We start from the raw sequence: 23914 nt of genomic DNA on the forward strand, positions 1-23914 counted from the left end.
CACTAACTTTATATCTTAACTTTTGTAGTATTACCCTTTTTATAATGTGGGTTGTGTGTATTTTCTTAACTCTATTTCGTTCGAGTTGCCGTCTTGAGACATGGGGGTAGTTTTAGTATTAGCTTGCTCGCTTGCCTTTTTTGGCTTTTTTCTTGGGGTTTCAAGGGTGGTGGGAGGGGGATTTTTCTTTCTTTTTTTGTTTTTTGCTTGCTTTTTGCTTAGTTTTATTTTTTGGGCATATATGAAACTACAAAAATGGCTGCAGTGCTATGACTTCCGGTTTCCTTTTGAGCTTGCTTCCTTCTTCCGGGTTCATGAGTTCACTTTTCTTTCGAACTTATGTATTAACTATAATATATACTGTCATGATGGTTAAGACTATTAATTTCGTTTCTTGGAATACTAATGGTTTAAATCATCCGATCAAACGGAAAAAAGTATTCAATGTATTCCATAGAATGAATGCTAATGTTATCTTTATACAAGAGACTCATGTAAGGAAGATGGATAGTCAGCGCTTGTTTAGGTTCTGGAAGGGCCAACAGTACCACTCAAATGTACAAGCTAAAGTGAGAGGTGTGTCTATTTTTATAGACTCATCTACTGCTTTTATACATCATGAAACAATTTCAGATCCGCACGGTAGATTTTTGCTTATTACTGGTTTACTTTGTAATCAAAAAGTTCTTCTAGTTAATGTTTATGCTCCAAATACTGACTGTCCTGAGTTTTTTAAATGTCTATTTACATCCTTTCCCAATCTGAATCAATATAGATTGATAATGGGCGGAGATTTTAATTGTTGCTTAAACCCTGTGATGGATAGGTCCAAGCCCATTCAAATTTTGCCGAATAAATCGGCTTCTCTTATTAATTCCTTTATGGTTGATTCAGCTATTTGTGAGATTTGGCGTTTTTTACACCCTAATGACAAAGAGTTCTCATACTTTTCCCATGTCTATCATAGTTATTCAAGAATTGATTACTTTTTCATTGATCAGCATTTACTCACAGATGTCATGGATTGTAAATATGACTCAATTACCATATCTGATCATGCACCTTTGAAGTTATCTATTAAGGTGACGGATTCATATACTAGTACGAAAAGTTGGAGGCTTAATCCTGTTCTTTTGCAGGACTCTGACTTTATTAGCTTTATTAAACAGCAAATTGATTTGTTTTTCTCAATAAATTCTACAGCAGAGATCTCTAGTGGAATTTTATGGGATTCTTTTAAGGCATATATTCGTGGACAGATTATTTCATATTCTGCTGGAGTTAGGAAACGAACTAATTCCAAAATATTAACATTAGTTGATAAAATTAAGGCAATTGATAAGATCTACTCATCAACTCCTAGTAAAGAACTTTATAAAGAAAGAGTGGAACTCCAAATGGAACATAGTTTACTATTAACCTCCTCGATTGAAAGTCAGTTAATTAAATCGAAGGCTCAATTTTATACATATGGAGATAAGTCAGGTAAACTACTAGCTAATCAATTGAAAATTGCTTCAGATAAGCGACAAATTACTAGGATTCGTAAACAAGATGGTACTTTGACGATTGACCATAAAGAGATAAATAAAGCCTTCCAAGATTTTTATAATTCCTTATATCAATCAGAATGTACTAAGGACTCTTCTATTATGAATGAATTTTTAGGGAAATTGAATATTCCAAAAATAACTGTTGAAGATAACGTATTTTTGGATACACCTATTACCGAGTCTGAAATAGAAAAGGCTATTTTTTCAATGAACTCGGGTAAAGCATCAGGTCCAGATGGTTTTTCCGTAGAATTTTTTAAATCCTTCTCTTCTATACTTACTCCTTGGCTTTGTAAAATTTTTAAAGATGCATTAAGTATAGGTAAACTACCACAATCTTTTTATGAAGCTTCTATTTCTTTAATTCTTAAAAAAGATAAAGACCCGACTGAATGTGCATCCTATCGTCCTATATCTTTGCTGAATACGGATTTTAAGATTTTTAGTAAAATTTTAGCTATTAGATTAGAAAATATATTACCTCGGATTATTTCTGAGGATCAGACCGGATTTATTAAAAATCGCTATTCATCTTTTAACATTAGAAAATTAATTAACATTGCTTATACCTCTACATCTAAAATCCCTGAATGTATTATCTCTTTGGATGCCGAAAAAGCATTTGATAGAGTCGAATGGTCATATTTATTCAATACATTGCAACATTTTAATTTTGGATCAAAATTTATATCATGGATTAAGTTAATGTATCATAAACCTTTAGCTTCGGTTTTTACCAATAATCAAAAATCCCCTTTCTTTCAATTATTTCGCGGTACAAGACAAGGTTGTCCTTTGAGCCCTTTATTATTTGATATTGCTTTAGAACCTTTGGCTATAGCTATTCGTGAATCACCCAATATTTTAGGCATTACCCGTGGAGAGACGATGTATAAGGTATCATTATATGCGGACGATTTATTATTATATATATCTGATCCTGAAAAATCTATTCCTGCTATTTCTTCTTTACTTGCTCAATTTAGTAATTTTTCTGGTTATAAATTGAATTTTAATAAGAGTGAACTTTTTCCATTAAATATGTATATTCCAATTTATAATCATGTACCATATAGAATTGTTACAGATTATTTTACCTATTTAGGTATTAAAATTACTAAAAAACATAAAGATTTGTTTAAAACTAATTTTTTCCCCTTAATAGATCAAATTAAGCAACTTGCTAATAGATGGTCCCCACTTTCTTTGTCTTTGGTAGGCAGAATTAATGCCATTAAGATGATGATATTACCTAAATTTCTATATTTATTTCAAGCATTACCAATTTTTATTCCTAAATCTTTTTTTGATACGGTTGACTCTAAAATATCTTCCTATTTGTGGCAGAACAAAAATCCTAGATTAGGTAAAAAATATTTACAGAAGTCAAAGAAAGAAGGCGGCTTGGCTTTACCAAACCTAAGATTTTACTACTGGGCAGTTAATATACGGTATTTGATATTTTGGACGCAAGAATTGACTACAGTAGCTGGCCCACAATGGGTAAATTTAGAATGTAAATCTGTGCAAGATTTCTCATTGATCTCAATTTTGGGATCTTCACTTCCTTTTTCGTTACTCAAAATTAATAAACAGATAACTAATCCCATAGTTAAGTATACATTAAGAATCTGGTTTCAATTTCGTAAATCTTTTGGCTTGAATAAGTTTATACTGTCAAGTCCTATAATATCTAATTACTTCTTTCGACCATCATCTATAGATCAGGCTTTTTTCCTATGGAAAACAAAAGGTATAAAATGTTTTCGTGACCTGTATTTGGATGATAACATTATGTCCTTTGAACAGTTATCTAACAAATACAATTTACCTAAAACCCATTTTTTTAGATATTTACAAATTAGAAATTTTTTATATAATGAATTAAAGTCTTTTTCGAAAGAATGTCCACTGGACATTACAGAGAGAATTCTAACTCTCAATCCTTATCAAAAGGGTTTAGTAGCTATCATTTACAATATGATTATGAAGATACAGCCGGATATATCCGAAAAAATTAAGAAGGAATGGCAGGAAGAATTGCATTGCCCTATATCTACTGAGCAATGGGAAAAAATTTTATTATTGGTAAACTCATCCTCTATTTGTGCTAAACATGCTCTAATACAATTCAAGGTTGTACACAGAGCCCATATGTCTAAAAATAAAATTGCTCGATTTTATTCTTATGTTAATCCAACCTGTGATAGATGTCATTCTGATATTGCTACATTGACTCATATGTTTTGGTCTTGTCCTTCCTTACAAAGCTATTGGAAGGATATTTTTAATATCATTTCAAGAGTTTTAAATATTAATCTTCAACCACATCCTTTTACTGCAATTTTTGGTCTACCTATGATAGATAATATCTGTTTATCTGCTTCTTCTCAACGAATGATTGCATTTGCTACACTATTGGCTAGAAGATCTATTTTATTGAACTGGAAAGAAATTAATCCTCCAACTGTATTTCAGTGGCTCTCTCAAACCATTTCCTGTTTGAGTTTAGAAAAAATTAGAAGTGTGGTCTTTAACTCCTCAGTTAAATTTGAGGAAACTTGGAGACCATTTATTCAACATTTTCATGTGAGTTAAATGGTCTGATCCTGAACCTTATAGTTACCATCCTGAATTGTATAAATGGAGGTTCGGAGTCATTGGCACTACTGTGTGTACTTAACATTATACAATTGCCCATGTTAGTTTTTTTTTTTATATTGTTTTTTTTTTCTTCTTTTTTTTGGGGTTTTTTGTGCTTTTTGTCTTAAATCCTTCATATTAATATTATAAGTTTGGGAGACTTTTTATATTGGTAATATATAATTGATTATTAATGAATCTATTGTGTACTCTCAAATGTTTTTTGTACTTATATTTTACTTATGTTATATTCTTAAAATCAATAAAAAGATTTAAAAAGAAAAGAAAGACTTCAGTTCAGCATTCAACACAATCATCCCTCAGAAACTGATTGGAAAGCTAAGCCTACTGGGCCTGAATACCTCCCTCTGCAACTGGATCCTAGACTTCCTGACTGGGAGACCTCAGTCAGTCCAGATTGGGAGCAGCATCTCCAACACCATCACACTGAGCACGGGGGCCCCCCAGGGCTGTGTGCTCAGTCCACTGCTGTTCACTCTACTGACCCACGACAGTGCTGCAACACACAGCTCGAACCATATCATTAAGTTCGCTGATGACACAACCGTGGTGGGTTTCATCAGCAAGAACGACGAGTCAGCTTACAGAGAGGAGGTGCAGCGGCTAATGGACTGGTGCAGAGCCAACAATCTGTCTCTGAATATGAACAAAAGAGATGGTTGTTGACTTCAGGAGGGCACGGAGCAACCACTCCTCACTGAACATCGACGGCTCGTCGGTAAAGATCGTTAAGCGCACCAAATTTCTTGGTGTTCACCCACCTGGTTCCTCAACACCAGCTCCATAGCAAAGAAAGCCCAGCAGCGTCTCTGCTTTCTGCGAAGGCTGAGGAAAGTCCATCTCCCACCCGCCCATCCTCATCACATTCTACAGGGGTTGTATTGAGAGCATCCTGAGCAGCTGCATCACTGCCTGGTTCGGAAATTGCACCATCTCAGATCGCAAGACCCTGCAGTGGATAGTGAGGTCAGCTGAGATCATCGGGGTCTCTATTCTTGCCATCATGGACATTTACACTACATGCTGCATCCGCAAAGCAAACATTATTATGAAGGACCCCACCTACCCCTCATATAATCTCTTCTCCCTCCTGCCGTCTGGGAAAAGGCACCGAAGCATTCGGGCTCTCACAACCAGACTATGTAACAGTTTCTTCCCCCAAGCTATCAGACTCCTCAATACCCAGAGTCTGGACTGACACCTTACTGCCCTATTGTCCTGTTTATTATTTATTGTAATGCCTGCACTGTTTTGTGCAGTTTATGCAGTCCTGAGTAGGTCTGTAGTCTAGTGTAGTTGTTGTGTGTGTTTTTTTTTCTCTGTATTGTTTTTTACGTAGGTCAATCTAGTTTTTGTACTGTGTCATGTAACACCATGGTCCTGAAAAACATTGTCTCATTTTTACTATGTACTGTACCAGCAGTTATGGTCGAAATGATAATAAAAGTGACTTGACTTGATAATTTAGAAACATCACCAGGTCATCTGGGACTTCCTGTTTCCAAAGAAACATTACTCAAAATTTACATTCATAAGTTTCCTGAAGATACTCCTTCTTGTTCTTTTTAAATGCAGAAAGTGATGCCACTTACCCTCAGAGCTGGTGCACATTTCTGAGGAATTTTCCATTGTTGTTGCATATGGATTGTTTCCCACCACTGGAACAAGGCAATCAGTATGAATATAACCAACCCGCGGCAGGTTGAGTGTAGATATTATCAGATCTACTGCTAACTGGCCAACATTGCCGACAGAAACAACTGGCTGTAACATAAAAAAGTTAATTACAGATGGTTAAAATTTTTTAAAACATACTGCTTTAGAAATAAATTCTAACTATCCAACCCTCCTCCTCACTATAAAGCACACAATATTATAGTCAGCATACAACATCAGACCGTAAGACATAGTAGTTGAATTAGGCCATCTGGCCCATCAAGCCTGCTCTGCCATTCAATCATGGCTGATCCCTTTTCCCCCTCCTCAGCCCCACTCGCCAGCCTTCTCCCCGTAACCTTTCATGCCACATCCAATCAAGAACCTATCAAGCTCTACCTTAAATAGACCCAATGACCTGGCCTTCACGGCTGTCTGTGGTAATAAGTTCCACAAATTCACCACCCTCTGGCTAAAGAAATTTCTCCGCATCTGTTATAAATGGACACCACTCTATCCTGAGGCTCTTCCCTCTTGTCCTAGACTCCCCTACTATGGTATTCATCCTTTCCGCATCTACTCTGTCTAGGTCAGGGGTGTCAAACTCATTTTAGGTCACGGGCCGGATTGAGCAAAATGCAGCTTCATGCGGGCCGGATCAGTCGGACGCGTGCGAACTCAGCTTTCGTTGCCTCCGTTTTTTCAGCCTGCTCTCATGTGTCTCAGTCTCTGCTATAACTACAAAGTGTTTCACTTTACAAATTCCGTTTCTTATGAAGAAGACTGCCGAGCAAGACTGCCGAATAAACACTAAAAACCCTGAAAACCTGGTACCTGAATAAACTCAGCATTAGCCATATCATACGCCATAGGCGCTTCGATTACTGGGGCCAGCTTTAATAGTAATTAGATATTATCTCGCGGGCCAAAGATAATTCCACCGCGGGCCGGATTTGGCCCACGGGCCTTGAGTTTGACATATATGCTCTAGGTCTTTCAACATTCGAAAGGATTCAATGAGATACCCCCTCATCCTTCTGAATTCCAGTGAGTACAGACCCAGAGCCATCAAACGTTCCTTGTGAAACACTCTGGTTTCCTTGGCTGCATAAGTCTAGGGGAGACAACCTCCAGCCCTGCCAAATGTGTGAGACTGAGGTACGAGCCCACCCAAAACCCCCTGTTCGTGTGGATGCTGTGTAATTTGTTACTCTGTTACAAATGAGTGCCACAAAATAACAGAGTACATTGCATACAATTAATCCGACCATCCTAATTTGACACACAATTCTCCTCTCTCTTATCTTCAACAGTAACCCAAACATAAGCAGAAAACAAGCAGCTCCCACAGAACAGCACAAAATGAAATACAGAACAGCATATCAGCAAAAAATATGAACCAAGGCATTACACTCGCATGATAACCTTTTCATTCCTGGAATCATCCTTGTGAGCCTCCTCTGAACCCTCTCCAATGCCAGCACATCTCTTCTCAGATGAGCAACACCAAATTGATCACAATTCTCAAGGTGAGGCCTCATATAGCCTCAGCATCACGTCCCTACTCTTGTATTCTAGACTTGTTGAAATGAATGCTAACATTGCATTTGCTTTCCTCACCACCAGCTCTACCTGCAAGTTAACCTTTAAGGTGTTTTGCACAAGGACTTCAAATCTTTGGATTTTCTTCCCATTTAGAAAATAGTCCGCACATTTATTTCTACTACCAAAGAGCATGACCATGCATTTTCCAACATTGTATTTCATTTGCTACTTTCTGCCCATTCTCCTAATCTAAGTCCTTCTACAGCCTACCTGTTTCCTCAACATTACCTGCCCCTCCACTAATCTTTGTATCATCTGCAAACTTGGCAACAAAGACACCAATTCCATCGTCTAAATTATCAATATATCAATATAAGAAGTGGTCCCAACACCAACCCTGCCAAAACACCATTAGTTACTGGCAGCCAACTGAAAAGGATCTTTTTTATTCACACTCATTGCCTCCTACCAACCAGCCAATGCTCTAACCATGCCAGTAACCTTGCTGTCTTTGTTCTATCTTGTCCTGTGTCACCAAATACTCCATAACCTCATCGTTAACAATTGACTCCAACATCATCCCAGCAACTGAGGTCAGGCTAACTGGTCTATAATTTCCTTTTTGCTGCCTTCCTTCTTTCTTTCTTAAAGAGTGGAGTGAGATTTGCAATTTTCCAGTCCTCTGGCACCATGGCAGAGTCCAATGATTTTTTTAAAAGATCATTACCAAAGCTACCCCTTTCACAACCCTAGGGTGCAGTTCATCTGGTCCAAATGACTTATGTACCCTTAGGCATTTCAGCTTTTTGAGCATCTTTTTCCTTATAACTGCACTCACTTCTCTTCCCTCACACCCTTCAACATCTGGAACACTGCTCAAACCAAGTGCTTCTGGCAAAGTGTGTACTTAAATGCACACAGTAACAAACAGCCTTACATTTACTAACCTGTTTTGCAAATATCTGTACGCTAAAGTTTATCGTGTGTATCTTTCCTCACTTTTATCAACAGTCATAGACTGAGTACTGGGGACACACTCTGTAGGAACACTGCAATGGTGGATCTGGAGACATGGGATATTACTGATGCTGGAATATGGAGCAACACACGATCTGCTGGAGGAACTTAATGGGTTGAGCAGTGTCTATGAAGGGAAAGGAATTGCTGATACTTCAATTCAACACCCTGCATTAGGTTGACAGTCTATCTGTGACATTTAGATACTTAAATGGTAAGAGAGGAAAGAGTAGACATTGAAACACTGGAAAATAATTCTGTACTAGTAGTGATGGGAAAAGTAAGAATTTTTTATTATTAAAAAACACAAAACCCCTGATGAAGGGTTTCGGCCCGAAACATCGTCACTACCTCCTCCCATAGATGCTGTCTGGCCTGCTGAGTTCTGCTAGCATTTTGTGTTTTTTATTTATTTCCAGCATCTGCAGATTCACTCGTGTTATCTTTTTATTATTCTTCAGATTGGAACGTACTAGTAACATGCCAGAAATTCTCTCAAGTGTCATAGGGCAGAAGTGACTGAAGTGTCATTACTAAGTTGAAGGTACTGGGGAAGCTGAAATGTACGAAGGAGCATAAATCCCCTTGGCTAGATGGATTACATCTCAGAGTTCCAAAAATGGTACCTGAAGAGTTCATAGAAGCATTTACAGTATAGTAATATTTCAAGAAACACTGGAGTCAGAAAGGATCCCAGAGCACTGAAAAATTGTAAATGTAACAAATGTTTAAAAGAGTGAGGCAAAAAGATAATAAAATATATTCCATATAATATAGCCAGTTAGCCTGACTTCAATGATTAGTAAGATTTCAAAGTCCGTTATTGAAGATGAAACTTCAAAGTACTTGGAAGTACATGACGAACTCAGGTTGATTTTGTTAAGGGGAAACCTTGTCTGACAAATCTGTTAGAACTCTTTGAGGTAACAGTTTCGACAAAAGAGTCAGTGAATGTTGTTTACTTAGATTTTTAGAAGACCTTTGACAAGGTGCTGCGCATAAGCTGCTAAACAAGGTAAGAGACATTGGTGGTTGAGGCAAGGTACTAGCATTGTCAGGAGATTGACTGATTGGCATAAGTCAGAGGTTGCGAATAAAGGGGTCTTTCTTCAGGAGTTCCATGAGGGTCAACTGTTAGGACCACAACTTATCACTTTATATGCTAATGATCTGGATGAAGGAACTGATGGCTTTATGGCCAAGTTCAGAGATGATACAAAGACCAGTGGAGGGACAGATAGTGCTGTGGAGGCAAAATATGCAGGATTTGGACAGGTTGGGAGAGTGGGCAAAGAAGTGGCAGATGGAATACAGCATAGTTAAGAGTTACACACTTTGGTATGAAGACTAAAGGTATAGATAGCTTTCTAAATGGGAGAGAATTCAGAAATCAGAGGGACTTGGGAAGCCCTAAGTCAGGAATCCCTTCAGGTTAATTTGCACATTGAGTATATAGTAAGGAAGGCAAGTACAATGGTAACACATATTTCAATAACATAAAAGAATGACCCACTGCAGCTTTAGAATCATAGATCCTTAGTTACTACTCGAAGAGCCTCTGCATTCAATACAGCATTATCCTCAACTTCTGCCATCTCCAAAATGATCTGCCACAAAACGTAACTTTACCTCCATCCTCCCCTCTGTGATTCCCTTGTCCATTCATCCCTCTGGGCACTTATCCCTGCAAGTGGCTTAAGTGCCACACTTGCTCATTCACCTCCTCCCTCACCTCCACTGAGCCTCAAACAGTCCTTTTAGGTGACGCAACACTTCACCTGTGAATCTGCTGGGGTCATCTATTGAGTTTGGTGCTTCCAATGTAGCCTCCTCTACATTGGTGAGACCTATTGTAAATCGTGGGTGGCTTCGTCGAGCACCTTCGCTTCATCTGCCAAAAGTAGAACTTCCTGTTGGCCAAACATTTTATTTCTGATTTCCATTCCTGTTCTGACATGTCGGTTCATGGCCACCTCTTGTGCCAAGACGAGCCCACCCTCAGGATCCCGGGAAGGTGATAGACAGGTGAGAAAAGGTGAGAGGCCAGAGTGGGGAATGGAAGCGGGGAGGGAAAAATTCTTTTACCAGGAGAAATTCATGCCATCAGGTTGGAGGCTACCCAGACAGGAGATGTTGTTCCTCCACCTTGAGAGTGGCCTCATCTTGGCACAAGAGGCCATGGACTAACATGTCATAATGGGAATTGGAATTAAAATGTTTAGCCACTGGGAAGCTCCACTTTTGGTGGATGGAAAGGAGGTGCTTGACAAAGTGGTCCCCAAATTTACAACGAATCTCAACAGTGTAGAGGACAGCCTCAGGAGCACCGAACTCAAGAGACGACCCCAGCAGATTTGCAATCAAAGTGTTGCTTCACTTGGAATTACTGTTTATGTTGTATATTTAATATTTGAATAATCCTGTATGTATCAATATATATTTATATATTGATTTTGATTACACATTCATAACTGTTTGGAGCCCTCAATGGAGGTGAGAGAGGAGGTGAATGAGCACAAACATGAGAAAATCTGCAGGTGCTAGCAATCCAAGCAACACACACAAAATGTTGGAAGGACTCATCAGACCAGGCACCACATATGGAAAAAAGTACAGTAATCAGTCGACGTTTCGACTGAGACTTTCATCAAGGGAATGAGCAGGTGTAACACTTCAGCCGCTTTGTAGGGTGCGGGTGGGGGGAGGGCGGAACAAATGGATATGGTAATCACAGAGGGAGCAATCCCTTCCTAAAGTGGAGAAAGAGAGGAGGTAAAGGTATGTTTGATGCTAGGCTTGGTGAGACTCTACATCTTGTCTCAGAGACACAAGAGAATCTGTAGATTCTAGAAATCTTGAGCAGTATACACAAAATGCTAGTGGAACTACGCAGGTCAGGTAGCATCAATTGAGGGAAACAGTCAACGTTTCAGCCCAAGCCCTGATAAACAGTTTGGGCCTGAAATGACAACTGTTCATTTCCCCCCACGGATGCTGCCTGACTTGCTTAGTTCCACGGACATTTTGACCAGAAACATCCTACTCCACCACACAGATTAAACGGTCTATTGTCATATGCACATGTGCAATGAAAAACTTACTTGCAGCAGCATTGTTCAACCAGCAGATTGTTGCAATATTATTGTTCCCCACGGACAGAAGCTCCCGCTGTCCTAACTAACATCTTTCCCCACCAAACAAAATCAGGGGAAGTGATTGTCTCATGTGCCAGACTCATTCCTTTCTCAGATGGAAAACGTGAGTGGCGGTGGTCATCTTTTCAGAGCAACGGGAGCTGATAAAGAGAAGCACGCAAAAGGCTACTGACCATGATGAAAGTGTAGCCCCGGAGACTGACTGCCGCGGCCCCACTTGAGACGAACAACACAGTCATCTTGGGTCCCCGAAGCCTCAGACGTCGCCGCCGGCCGCTCTTCTAATGACGTCACTCGCGACCTCGCTTGATCTGGCAGCCTCAGGGCACTTGCGTCACCTTGAATGTCATCTCCATTACTTTTCCTCGCTGATAAATAAATACAATGACTGTGAATTATCGTTTATGGATGTTTGGACTTTATTTAAAATAAAGTTGATCAGGCGTTTGTAATGGGCAGGTGGAAATTCCCGCTCGGTTTTGGCGGCGGTTTTGAACGCTCGGAGGCCCCCTGGTGCTGCGAACAAAGCTCCCCAGTCATTGGGAGGGGGCGGAGTCCGACCGCAGCGTGCGGGGGCGCGTCGGATTGAGTGACATTTGGCGAGGGGCGGAGTCTCAGGTACCATGGCCCGATTGGTGGACTGCTGACGATGTCACCGAGTGGCGGTGCCTGTCGGCCGGGTGACGCATAGCTCCGCCCCTACCCGCTCTTAATGGACCGAGGCCTCAGGTATCATGTCGCTGCCGGTGGAGAAAGCCTCCGAGCTGAAGCAAATCGTTCGCAACCAGCTGACCCAGGTGAGTCCCGACGGTGGGCCGGGCGGTGCAATGATCCCCAACTCTCCGAACGGCTCCCACCCCTTGCCGAGGCTTTTGGCGTTTGTCAGGTAGTCTTAAGTGAACCACGTCCCAGTCCTCTGACATCAAAGTGCCCTATCAATGCCTATGACAGTGAACTTGGGTATTTTAAGTGTGAGAGTGTTTGCCCCCACCATCCTCGGGCAGTGGGCTTCAGGCCCTTTTCCTCGCAGATGGCCGTTTGTAACTTTCCCGGTTGCCCAGCAGCGTTTCACGAGTTGTCATTGCATTTTATTCGGACAGAGGCGAATAAAGCTAGTCACCCCTCATAAGTAGGCTTTGTCATCGGTGGTGACATCCCTACAGCTTCTTCTAAACACTAACACTTTGTAATCCGATTTTTCCAAAAAGTGCAGCAGGTAGTTTTGATCCAAATGATGTGTGCATTTCTGGCGTGACTAATTTATTATCATTTCTGATAATAAATTATGAGTGGTCTATTTAATCTATCGTGCTTGCTGCAGGAACCTTTGAAATGTTTGCTCAAAATTAGCTGCAGTGCGATTCCACTTTTCCATACTGCTTGACTTTTTAATTTAAATGCCTGCCAGTCGTGATAACCTAGCTCTCTGGGGTAGAGAATTCAAAATGCCCACAGCCCTCTGAGAGCAGGCTTTCCTCTGCATTTGTCTTAAGTAGGCAATTTTTCACCTTTTAAAAGTTGTATACTCATAGACCAAAGGCACCATGTGCTCCAATGTTTTCCATACCTCAGCACCTTTAATCTCTGGAACTAACCTCATGAATGTCTGCTACATCTAAAATATTATGAGAAGATGCCAACACACTGTAAAGTTGCACCCAACTTTCCTTTTTTTTCCCCTTGCATCTTACCAAATAAAGGCAATCCCCAGTTTATGACAGGGTTCTGTTATTCAGTGAAATGAACATAAACGGTGTGTAAGAGAGGATCACAGAACCAGTTGTTATAAGGCAGGGGTCCCCAACCTTTTTTGCACCACAGACCAGTTTAATATTGACAATATTCTTGTGGACTGGCTGACCGGGGCGGGGGGGGGGGGGGCGGTGTTAATCACGACTGGAATATAGGTGAAACTATGTCACTTATAAGTGGCTAATTAATACACACAATTTCGTTTCTAAAAGGGTTTATCTAACAAATTTAATGTTAAACACACCGCATATTTTCCTGGCATGAATATAGTGATAAGTCTTATAAGTCAATAGTATCGTAACATTTTAAGTAAAGTTTGGATATAAAACACACAGCGCATATTTTCCTTGTATGAACATATAAAATAATTGCAGCACACCAATATTGGTGAATCAGTGTGAGCCCTGGGCTTGTTTCCTTGCAAAAAGGCAGTCCCATCGAGGGGTGATGGGAGACAGCGATACTCAAAAGGGATTCCTTATGTCCGGTCTATTCCGCTATTTAGTTTTCATTGCAGAAAAGCCCGCTTCGCAGAGACATGATGTTGGAAATGGAATCAATGTTTTTAGTGCTTTCATGTCTATCTCAGGATATTCAGCTTTGACTGTGATCCAGAATGCCGGCAGAGATGTTATGTCAAATATATTTTTCAGCCCGTCATCATTTGCAAGCTCAAGGAGTTGATCTTCTTCCCATGCTGACATGAATGATTCACCAGGGACATTCACAAATGGGTCACAGACCCATTCCTTTGCACATCTTGGGTAATTTGTGGTTGGGAAGTAATGCTCGAATTCTGTTGACAGCAAAGTTAGGTGATCGGGCACCAGCTGTGAGAAGGACGGTGCAGCCTCAGTCTCTCCCAAAATCCCAGCTAATGTTAAAAATATGTCAAATATGCCCCTGTCCACTTGCTGTCCCCACAGTTCCAGTTTGGCTTTGAAAGCAGACACTTTATATGCCAACTTGAAGTCAGTTGTCATTCTCCCCTGAAGTGACAAGTTGAGTTCATTGAGCAGTTTGAAGATGTCACACAGATAAGTGAGCTTTGCTATCCACTCCTCGTTACTGAAGTGTGCTGCCAGTGGTGACTTTTTTCCTGAAAGAAATCTCTGCAGCTGCTCTCTTAATTCAAAAACCCTGGCCAGGGCTCTCCCCCTTGATAGCCTCCTGACTTCAGTGTGTAAGAGAAGGTGTTTGTGCTCTGCATCCATTTCCTCGCAAAGCTGCTCAAACAGACATGAGTTAAGGGCTTTTGCTTTGATGTGATTGATAACTTCAATAAGGTCACTCAATACGCTGTTAAGATCAGGTGACATTTTTTTAGCTAGCCAGCATTTCCCTGTGTATGACACAGTGTGTAGACTGGCATTCAGGAGCAACCTCTTTGACTCGAGTAGTGAAACCAGACTGCTATCCAGTCATAGCTGCAGCCTCGTCTCTGCACATTCCAACACAGAATGACCAGTCCAGTTTGCCTGGCATGTAGTCATTCAAAGACTTGAATAGTTCTGCCCCAGTTGTGTTAGTTAGCAGTGGCAGTGCACACAACATATCCTCATGCACGTTGTCTTGAAATATATATCGCACATAAACCAGCAGTATTGCCTTGTTGTCGACATCGGTAGACTCATTGACCTGGATGGCATACCGTGGTGACTTGTTAAGCAGTTCCAACAGCTGTGCTTCGATGTCCTCCGCTATGTCATTGATTCTTCTTGAAACTGTGGTAGCTGAAAGAGAAACCTGTGCCATCTTGTTAGCTGCAGCTTCTCCCAACAGTGCACAGCACATGCCCTTGGCAGCAGACAGAATCAATTCTTCACCAACAGTAAAAGGCTTCTTAGCCTTAACAATACGGCTAGCCACTAAGTACGACGCTCTCAGAGCAGCAGCATTTGTGGAGGTGGTGGCTCTCAACACTTGCTTCTGTCCCACTTGCTCACGTTTTTCCGCTCAAAAAAATCAACGGGTTTGTCTTTAAGTGCAGGGTGCTTGGACTCAAGGTGCCGAAGCAGCTTTGAGGCTTCATTGCCTCATTAGACAGCTTGTCTCCACATATCACACACAGGGGGCTTGGAGCGTGTGAGTCACCAGTCACATTAAAGCCATATTTTATGTATTACTCGTCGTATTTTCTGTTGAAGGAAGCTTTCTTTTTTTTTGCAGTCTCGGCCTCAGCTGTCTCTGCGTTATCATCATCATTAGGCCTTTTATGTCCCTACCACCTCTTCCAAAGAAACTCTCAAGCGACGTTTGTTTTTTTACTCGTACCGTCTGATGGCCTTGCATGCGTAATGACCTTGCGTACATTCAAGTTCAACAGTGGCCGTGACAGGGAAAGAGGAAAGGTGTAGCTGACTCATATTGTTTCATATCGCCAAATCATTCCTTGCAGCCTGGTACCAGTGCGCGGCCACTGTTGGGGACCACTGTTATAAGGGAGCAAACAGGCTTGGGACGAGCTGCCACCAGCTGGCCTCAATGACTCAATGAATGAGTGCTGTTCCCAGCTGGTAGAATGTGCCTTGGATCTGTTGTCATCTATTATTCTGTTCCCCCAAAAGCTCACTTGAATGTGGTGCCCATAAGTCAGGCATTCATAAGCCAGGAAGGACTTGTACTGGTGTTTGAATGACTGACCTGTAATTAAACATTTTGACCCTGAGTGTAGAACAGAAAGCAGTAGAGAGAAAGAACAGGTCACAATGTCTTCACTGAACACAATGCTGAATTAAATGCAATCTCTTCTGCCCATCCATGAACCATATTCCTCCATTCTTGCATGTTCATGTGTATAACTGTCTCTTAAATGCCACTATCACATTTGCTTCCTATGCTTCTCCTAAACACTAAAGTGCACTAAAAATCTTTACATTACAATGTCATTATGTCAGACCAAACTTTTAAAGCGAAACCCCAACTCAATGTCTGTGGTTGCAAATTATGTACACTTCTCCCAATTACGTTCCCCTAAGATATGTGGAAGTAATGCTCAGAGCCTTAAGTTTTCCAATCTTGCTTTTCTTTACAGCTTGTAACATGTTTCCATTCTTACTAGGACCTAGTACTGGTGGACAGTGATCTGTAACTTTATAAAACACTTGTTTGTCAATATATTATACTGGTATGATACTGGAAATATGGTATAAAGAATATTATGTTCTCAATAAATGTTACGCTTTCTATTCTTTGTTCTTGCATTATTATATTTTTTTCCTAAGTAAGTTGTCTTATGTCGCAGAATGTGCTGGAGAATTATCCAAACTTTACTGATCCAGGAGTACTGTTTACAGGGTATGAGAGAATACCTGATCTTTGTTTAGACAGTGAGGCATCTACGAAATAACTTCACACAGCAGTAACTTTGGGATTAAAACTTACTGCGAATAAATTGTCGTAACTACAATGTGCTAGTTATATTTTTAAGGCCTAGAGTAGCTCGTATATGTAGTAGAAGTATTTAATGTCTTTATCGCTAATACTGTATTTGTAAATGTGGATACAGACTATTGCATAGGAGATGCATTGACACTTGCCTTTCTACTACTTGCTTTTGGAGTTGAAAGCTACTGTTTCTTACTTCCTTGTAAAATTTAAACATAAAATAAATCAAGGTTAGTTTTAAATATTAAAATTAAATGAAGTGTGTCTGAGGGTAAGGGAGTATCAGCTTTAAAGCATCTGAGACTGAGTACAGACTGAGGTTTTTAAATTTTAAATCCAATGTTTTTTAAGATTTTAAACTTTTATGTAGTAGCTGCACTTATTGCATATCTAACAAACTAAGGAGCAAAAATTTTAAGCAGTTGCAAATGGTAGTCTGTATTAGAAAACAACTTCTAGAAAGTCAGTTAGTCTCTGTGCAGAGAGAAAACCTGTTAATACTTCAGCTCAATGTTCATTAAACTTTCTGATGAAAAGTCATTGACCTAAAACATACCTTTTTTCTCTCCTCAGATTCATCTGAGTTGCTGATTATTTCCAACAGTCTTTTTTTCATGATAAACAAGATATTTTGTTTCCACGTGTTTGTGTAAGATATTTTACCTCTCATAAGATGCATATCAAAGAAGTAATCTTTCCAGAGGACCAAGATAAATAATAAACATTGAAAGATAATGCACTTAATTATTATAGTTAGTTTTAAACCTGCAAGTCAGTATATTAATAGCTTGCTGAATATTTTTTGACCAGATGAACATCCATGAAAGAATCAGAGGCATTTTATCAGAGTCATTTCGAGATGAACTAGGCAGGAGTTCACAAGGTTTGTCTGAGGCTGATCTTGTAAAAGCTTTACAACGCCGGGGAATTGTAGATGATGTCATGAAGGAACTCAGTTTTTTAACTGTAAGTATTTCACTGCAATGAATGGCAAATTTCAGAGGATCAAAATTAAAGTTTAAAAATGTTTGTGTTTGCTGCTCTTGTGTACAGAATTGTGTTTAAAGACTCCTGCTGATGTGCTGAAATGTTGTAGTCCTCTTATATTACTTGGATATTGGAATCTGACAGATCGGAGGTTGTAATACAAATTTATAAAACAATTAGAATCACAGCTGGAGTACAACATGTAGTTCTGTTCACCATACTCTTATGAACTTGTGATTGTACTGCGGAGAGTACTGAGGAGATTCACTGGAAGGCTGACTGGAATAGAACATTTCAATTATGAGGAGAGACTGGATAAGCTGAATTTGTTGTTTGTTTTCTTGGAGCAGAGGAGGCTGAAGAGACGAAAGGAGCATGGAGAATGAAGAAAACATGAAAGGGTATGCAAAATGATGAGCATAGATAGGGGTAGATATTGAGAAACTATTTCCTATACTAAAGGCCTTTAAATCGAAAGAACATTGGTCTAGAGTGGAGTGTATGAGAATTAGGGGGATACAGAGGAGGATTTTTTCCACCCAGAAGGGGGTTGGAATCTGGAATGCTGTGACTATGGGTAGTGGAGACTGAAACTTTCACAGTATTTAACAGTACCTGGAAGGGTATATAAATCACCAAAGTATAGAAGATTGCTAAATGAGATTAGTGCAGACGGTGATGTTGATGTTTGGCATGGACACATTGGGCTGAAGGGCCAGTTTCTGTGCCCATTGAATCCATGATCTTCCTTTGGAAATGACCAAGGAAATGCAGGAACATGTATTTGAAAAATAGAATAAAGTGCATCTTAGGATGCTTGTTGACTTGAAATTAAGGAATATGATGCTAAAGTGAATGTGACAACATGAAAGTTAAATAATGAGTTAACCAGAATCATAGTAATCATTGAGCAACACACAAAATGCTGGAGGAACTCAGCAGGCCAGGCAGCATCAATGGGGGGGGGGGGGGGGAAGTACAGTGGACATTTCAGGCTGAAACCCTTCGGCAGGACTGGAGAAAAAAAGCTGAGGAGTAGATTTGAAAGGTGGGGGGAGGGGAGAGAGAAGTGGCCGGTGATAGGTGAAACTTGGAGGGGGGGGGGGGTGGGATGAAGCAAAGAGCTAGGAAGTTGATTGGTGAAAGAGACAGAAGGCCATGGGAGAATGAAGAAGTTGGGGGGGGGGGGAAAGATAACATGAGGGAGGTGATGGGAGGGCAAGGAGATAGCATGAGAGAAGGATAAGGGGTGGGAAATGGTGAAGGCATTATTGGAAGTTTGAGAAATTGATGTTTTGTACCATGAGGTTGGAGGTATGAACAGAATATAAGGTATGAACAGAAAATGAAGTAGGGGTAAATGGGCTATTTTTTTTGTATTGGTTGTTGCAAATATCACTGCTGGAATCAAGCTGTTCACACCTACACACTGATTTAAATAAGGACACCATGTATAATTTTTTGGTGATTCTAAGCTGAGTATCAGTATGATTTGTAAGAAGGAAGCAGGGAGGTTTCAAATACATATACGCAATGTGAGTGGATCAAGACTTGCAATGACTATCATCCAGTATCACATCCACAGTGAGGAAGTGTTTTAAGAGGTCATTCAAAGATCAAAATAAAATTTGTTATCAAAGCACATGCATGTCACCCCATACAACCCTGAGATTCTTTATCCTGTGGGCAGACTTGGCAAATCTATACAATAGTAACTGTAAACAGGATCAATGAAGAACAGACTGTGCAAATGCAAATATGAATAAATAGCAATAAATAATGCGAGCATGAAATAACAAGATAAAGGGTCCTTAAAGTGAGACCATCGGTTGTGGGAACATCAGAAACAAATGAGTGTAATTATCACTTTTTGTTCAAGGTTGAAAGGTAGTGACTGTTCTTGAATCTGGTGGTGTCACTCCTGAGACTTGTGCCTTCTACCTGATGACAGCAGCGAGAAAAGAGCATGATCTGCACAATGAGGATCTTTGACGGATGCTGCTTTTAAATGATATTTCATATAGATGTGCTCAATGGGAGGGCTTAACCTGTGATGTGCTGGGTGGAATTTGATACCTTTTGTAGGATTTTCCACTCAAAGGCATTGTTGTTCCCATACCAGGCTATGATGCATCCAGTCAGCTTATTTGCCCCCACACATCCATAGAAGTTTGCTAAGGTTTTTAATGACGTGTTGAATCCTTGCAGACTCCTGAGGAAATAGAGGCACTGTCTTTGCAATTATATTTATATGATGGGTCTAGGACAGGTCCTCTGAAATAGTTGGAATTTAAAGTTACTGTCCTTTTCCACCTCTGATCTGAGTTCTCATGGACCTCTGGTTTCCCTGTCCCAAAGTCTACAATCAGTTCCTTGGTCTTGTTAGTTGTTTTGAAACATATCAACTCCTGCTTGAGAAGCAACTTGGATCCACTCCAATTTGTTTACCAGAGCAATAGGTCCACTGCAGATACTATCTCACTGGCTCCTCACTCAACCTTGGAACACGTAGACAGCATAGATGCATATGTCAGGATGCTCTCTATTGAGTACAGCTCAGTATTTAATACAATCAACCCCTCAAAACTTAATAAGTTTCAAGACATTGGCCTCCATACCTCCTTGTGCAATTAGATCCGGGATATCCTCATTTGCAGACCCCAGTGAGTTTGGACTAGTGACAGCGTCTCTTCCACGGTCTTCATCAGCACAGGTGCACCACTTAGTGCCCTGCTCTACTTGCTTTACAGTTATGACTGTCTGGCTAAGCATAGTTCCAATGCTATATTCAAATTTGCTGACAGCACCACTGTCATTGGCCGAATCAAAGGTGGTGACAAATCAGAATATAGGAGAGAATTGAAAATCTGGCTGAGTGGTGTCATAACAACATCCTCTTGATGTCAGCAAGACCAAGGAGCTGATGATTAACTTCAGGAGGAGGAAACCAGAGGTCCATGAACCAGTCCTCATCGGTCAATTAGAGGTGGAGAGGTTCAGCGACTTTAAATTCCTTAGTTTTAATCATTCTAGAGGACCACAGCATGCAAGTGCAATTACGAAGAAAGTGTGGCAGCATCTCTACTTTCTTAGGAGTTTACAAGGATTTGGCATGACATCTAAAACTTCGATAAACTTCTATAGATGTGTAGTGAAGAGTATATTGACTGGCTGCATCACAGCCTGGTATGGAAACACCTATACCCTCAAACGGAAAACACTACAAAATGTAGTGTGTACAGCCCAGTCCATAACGGGTAATGCCCTTCCCACCACTGAGCACATCAAAATGAAATATTGTTGCAAGATAGCAGCATCCATCATCAGGGACCACCACCACTCAAGATATGCTCTCTTCCCTCTGCTGCCATCAGGAAGCAGGTACAGGAGCCTCAGGTCTCACACCACCAGGTTCAGAAACAGTTATTATTACTCCTCAACCATCAGGCTCTTGAACCAAAGGGGATAGCTTCACTCAAATTCACTTCATCTTGAAATGTATGCACAGTCTATGGGCTCACTTTAAAAGACTCTTCATCTTATGTTCTCTATTTATTGCTTACTTTTTTATTTTTGTACTTTTTGTGTTGCACAATTTGTGTCTTTTGCACACTGAATGCCCAAATTGGTACTGTCTTTCATTGATTCTTTATGGTTAGTATTATATTATGGATTTATTGAGTATGCCAGCAAAAAAAGGATTGTATATGGTGGCATATATGCGTGTAACTCTTGCTTTGGCTAGCGGCTTAATATAGGGGGTGATAGGCCCTGGCCCGGCCAAACTTAAGAAATCTCATTTGGGTGGATGCTGTGCGATGTGTTCCCTGTTACAAGTCAGTATCCCGAAATAACAAACCGTACACAATATGCGATTAAACGATTAAGCTTTATAATTCTTACTTTGACTATATGGTTAGTAAAGAAAAGGAAAAAAAGGTCCAATCTTATTAAACAGTCTGTTGCGCAATGTTGGAGCTCACTGTTAAGTTGATCGTCTACCATCGACCTCCCCCCGATCGTCGCTGCCCTTCAGACCCTCGCTCCAAGTCCACACCGTCCGGCGGTCTACCAGCTCTCTCTATTCGTGTCTTTTCCCTCATCTCTCCTCAGCAAAAGACCGTGAAAATCTCTCCTCCAGCTCACAAGAAAGAACAACAGCATTTCAAACCCCGTTATCTCTAGTCATAACTCAAACATTGCTGCTACAAAGAAACCATTATATTATCAGTGAAACCTCACAGCATGTTACATGTGCTTTGATAATAAGTTTACTTTGAACTTTGAGGATAGAAACTAATGAAAGAAGAGGTGAGGTTTTCCCCTTTGGGAGAAGCAGTATACAAACAGTATATTTTCTAAGATTGGTAAGTGCTAGTGTTTTGAGAGGCCTCTGCATCCTTGTAAACAAAGCACTAAATCAATGTAATTTTACAGCAAACAATTAGAAGGGAAGATCTTTTGTTGGCTTCTATCACAGGAGGATTTGAATGTAAGAGTAAAAAAGTCTCATGGAAATTATAAAGGGCTCTAGAGAGACCATCTGAAATATTATATACTGTTCGGGTCTCTTGACCATGAGGAATTACCAGATTGATTTTTGATTTGAAGGCTTTTTCCTTTGAAGAGAGAATAAGCAGATTGGGCTTATACCTGACCATTTAGAAGAACAAGCATTCTCATAGACACATACAAAATTCTTACATGGTTTAGCAGAATAGATGCAGGGTGATAGTTACTCCACCTAGGGTATCCAAAATCATGTGATTAGTTTCTCAAGAGAAGAGGCTGGACATTCAGAGCGGAGATGAGAAGTGATCTCTTCTGAAGGGAGGGACTTTGGAAATTTCTACATGAGTGATGTGTGTGCTCAGTCATTGGGTATACTCAAGCTATAGCATTGGCAGACCAAGCTTGAGAGGTGAAATCAATGACAGGTACATCTTTCTGAAGCTCTTATCTATACTGAATATTATGAAAAATATGGGCATTAATGTTTGGATATCAGAATATTTCATTAACCTAGATATTGTGGTATCTTTATTTATACAGTGCAGCATATTAAGACCACAAAATTCTGTGTTTCAAAGGAACATTTCAGTGAATGTTTGTAATTATAAAAGTTAACAGGAATGGCATATCTGTTTTTAGTAATTCGTGTTCCATGTCATCTGCCTTTGAAACCAAATCCTATGAACTCCATTCAATTTTTCAAGCCTTAGACATTTATTGTTTTAATTTATTTTCTATTGTTATTTTCATATTAAGTATCTGCTTTATGTTCACATTGATCCACAATCTTTGGGTTTCATACAGGGAAGTCTAACTGTAATTCTAAAGGCTTGTAAATCCTTTACTTCTATCTTCTAATATGACTAGTGCTCTTTCCTTTATGTGAAATTAATTGAAATACAAACAATTTTCATTTCCTGAAGGTTCCAGATAAAGAAGCTACAAGCAGTTCAAAACCAGCCACACATTTTGTAGACAAAGAGCCACGTGAACTAAAGAAAAGTGAGTGTTTCTTGCAGTTCATTTATTTGGCCACAAACAAATTTATTTGATTTTTAATTTTTTTTTGAATTTAATTGACTTTATTACTTACAGCCTTCATATACATGAGGAGTAAAAATCTTTATGTTATGTCTCCATCTAAAGGTGCAATGTACAATTTATAGTAATTTGTAATAAATAGTATGTACAACAGGATAGTCAATATAACATAGAAGTACAGTTGTGTCAGCATGAGTTAAGCAGTCTGATGGCCTGGTGGAAGTAGCTGTCGCGGAGCCTGTTGGTCCTGGTTTTTATGCTGTGGTACCATTTCCTGGATGGTAGCAGCTGGAACAGTTTGCGGTTGGGGTGACTCAGGTCCCCAATGATCCTTCGGGCTCTTTTTACAGACCTGTCTGTGTAAATGTCCTGAATAGTGGAAGTTCACATCTACAGATGTGCTGGGCTGTCTGCACCACTCTCTGCAGAGTCCTGCAACTGAGGGAGGTACGGTTCCTATACCAAGCAGTGATGCAGCCAGTCAGGATGCTCTCAATTGTGCCCCTATAGATAGTTCTTGGGATCTGGGGACCCACACCAAACTTCTTCAATCGTCTGAGGTGGAGGCACTGTTGTATTTTTTTTCTCACACAGACCATGTGATATTTATGCTGAGAAACTTAAAGCTGTTCACCCTCTCAACCC

General features: G+C 40.1%; 2 protein-coding genes across 3 annotated transcripts in view; one reads left to right on the forward strand and one right to left on the reverse strand.

The window, feature by feature from the left end:
• Positions 1–11921, reverse strand: part of psmg2 (proteasome (prosome, macropain) assembly chaperone 2) — a 38764-nt gene extending 26843 nt beyond the window's left edge. Inside the window, exons 1-2 of the mRNA XM_073046780.1 lie at positions 11764–11921; positions 5810–5981 (exon numbers count right to left, since the gene is read on the reverse strand). Coding sequence (XP_072902881.1) covers positions 5810–5981; positions 11764–11829 — 238 coding nt within the window. The 5' untranslated portion in view covers positions 11830–11921. The remainder of the gene's footprint in view (positions 1–5809; positions 5982–11763) is intronic.
• Positions 11922–12291: 370 nt separating this feature from the next.
• The window catches only part of cep76 (centrosomal protein 76), a 55391-nt gene continuing 43768 nt past the window's right edge, over positions 12292–23914 (forward strand). For both annotated transcript variants that reach the window (XM_073046801.1, XM_073046812.1), the window contains exons 1-3: positions 12292–12387; positions 17540–17695; positions 23152–23230. In XM_073046801.1, coding sequence (XP_072902902.1) covers positions 12325–12387; positions 17540–17695; positions 23152–23230 — 298 coding nt within the window. In that variant the 5' untranslated portion in view covers positions 12292–12324. The remainder of the gene's footprint in view (positions 12388–17539; positions 17696–23151; positions 23231–23914) is intronic.

Source organism: Hemitrygon akajei, chromosome 1, assembly GCF_048418815.1.
Source record: "Hemitrygon akajei chromosome 1, sHemAka1.3, whole genome shotgun sequence".
In the NCBI taxonomy this organism is placed as follows: domain Eukaryota; kingdom Metazoa; phylum Chordata; class Chondrichthyes; order Myliobatiformes; family Dasyatidae; genus Hemitrygon; species Hemitrygon akajei.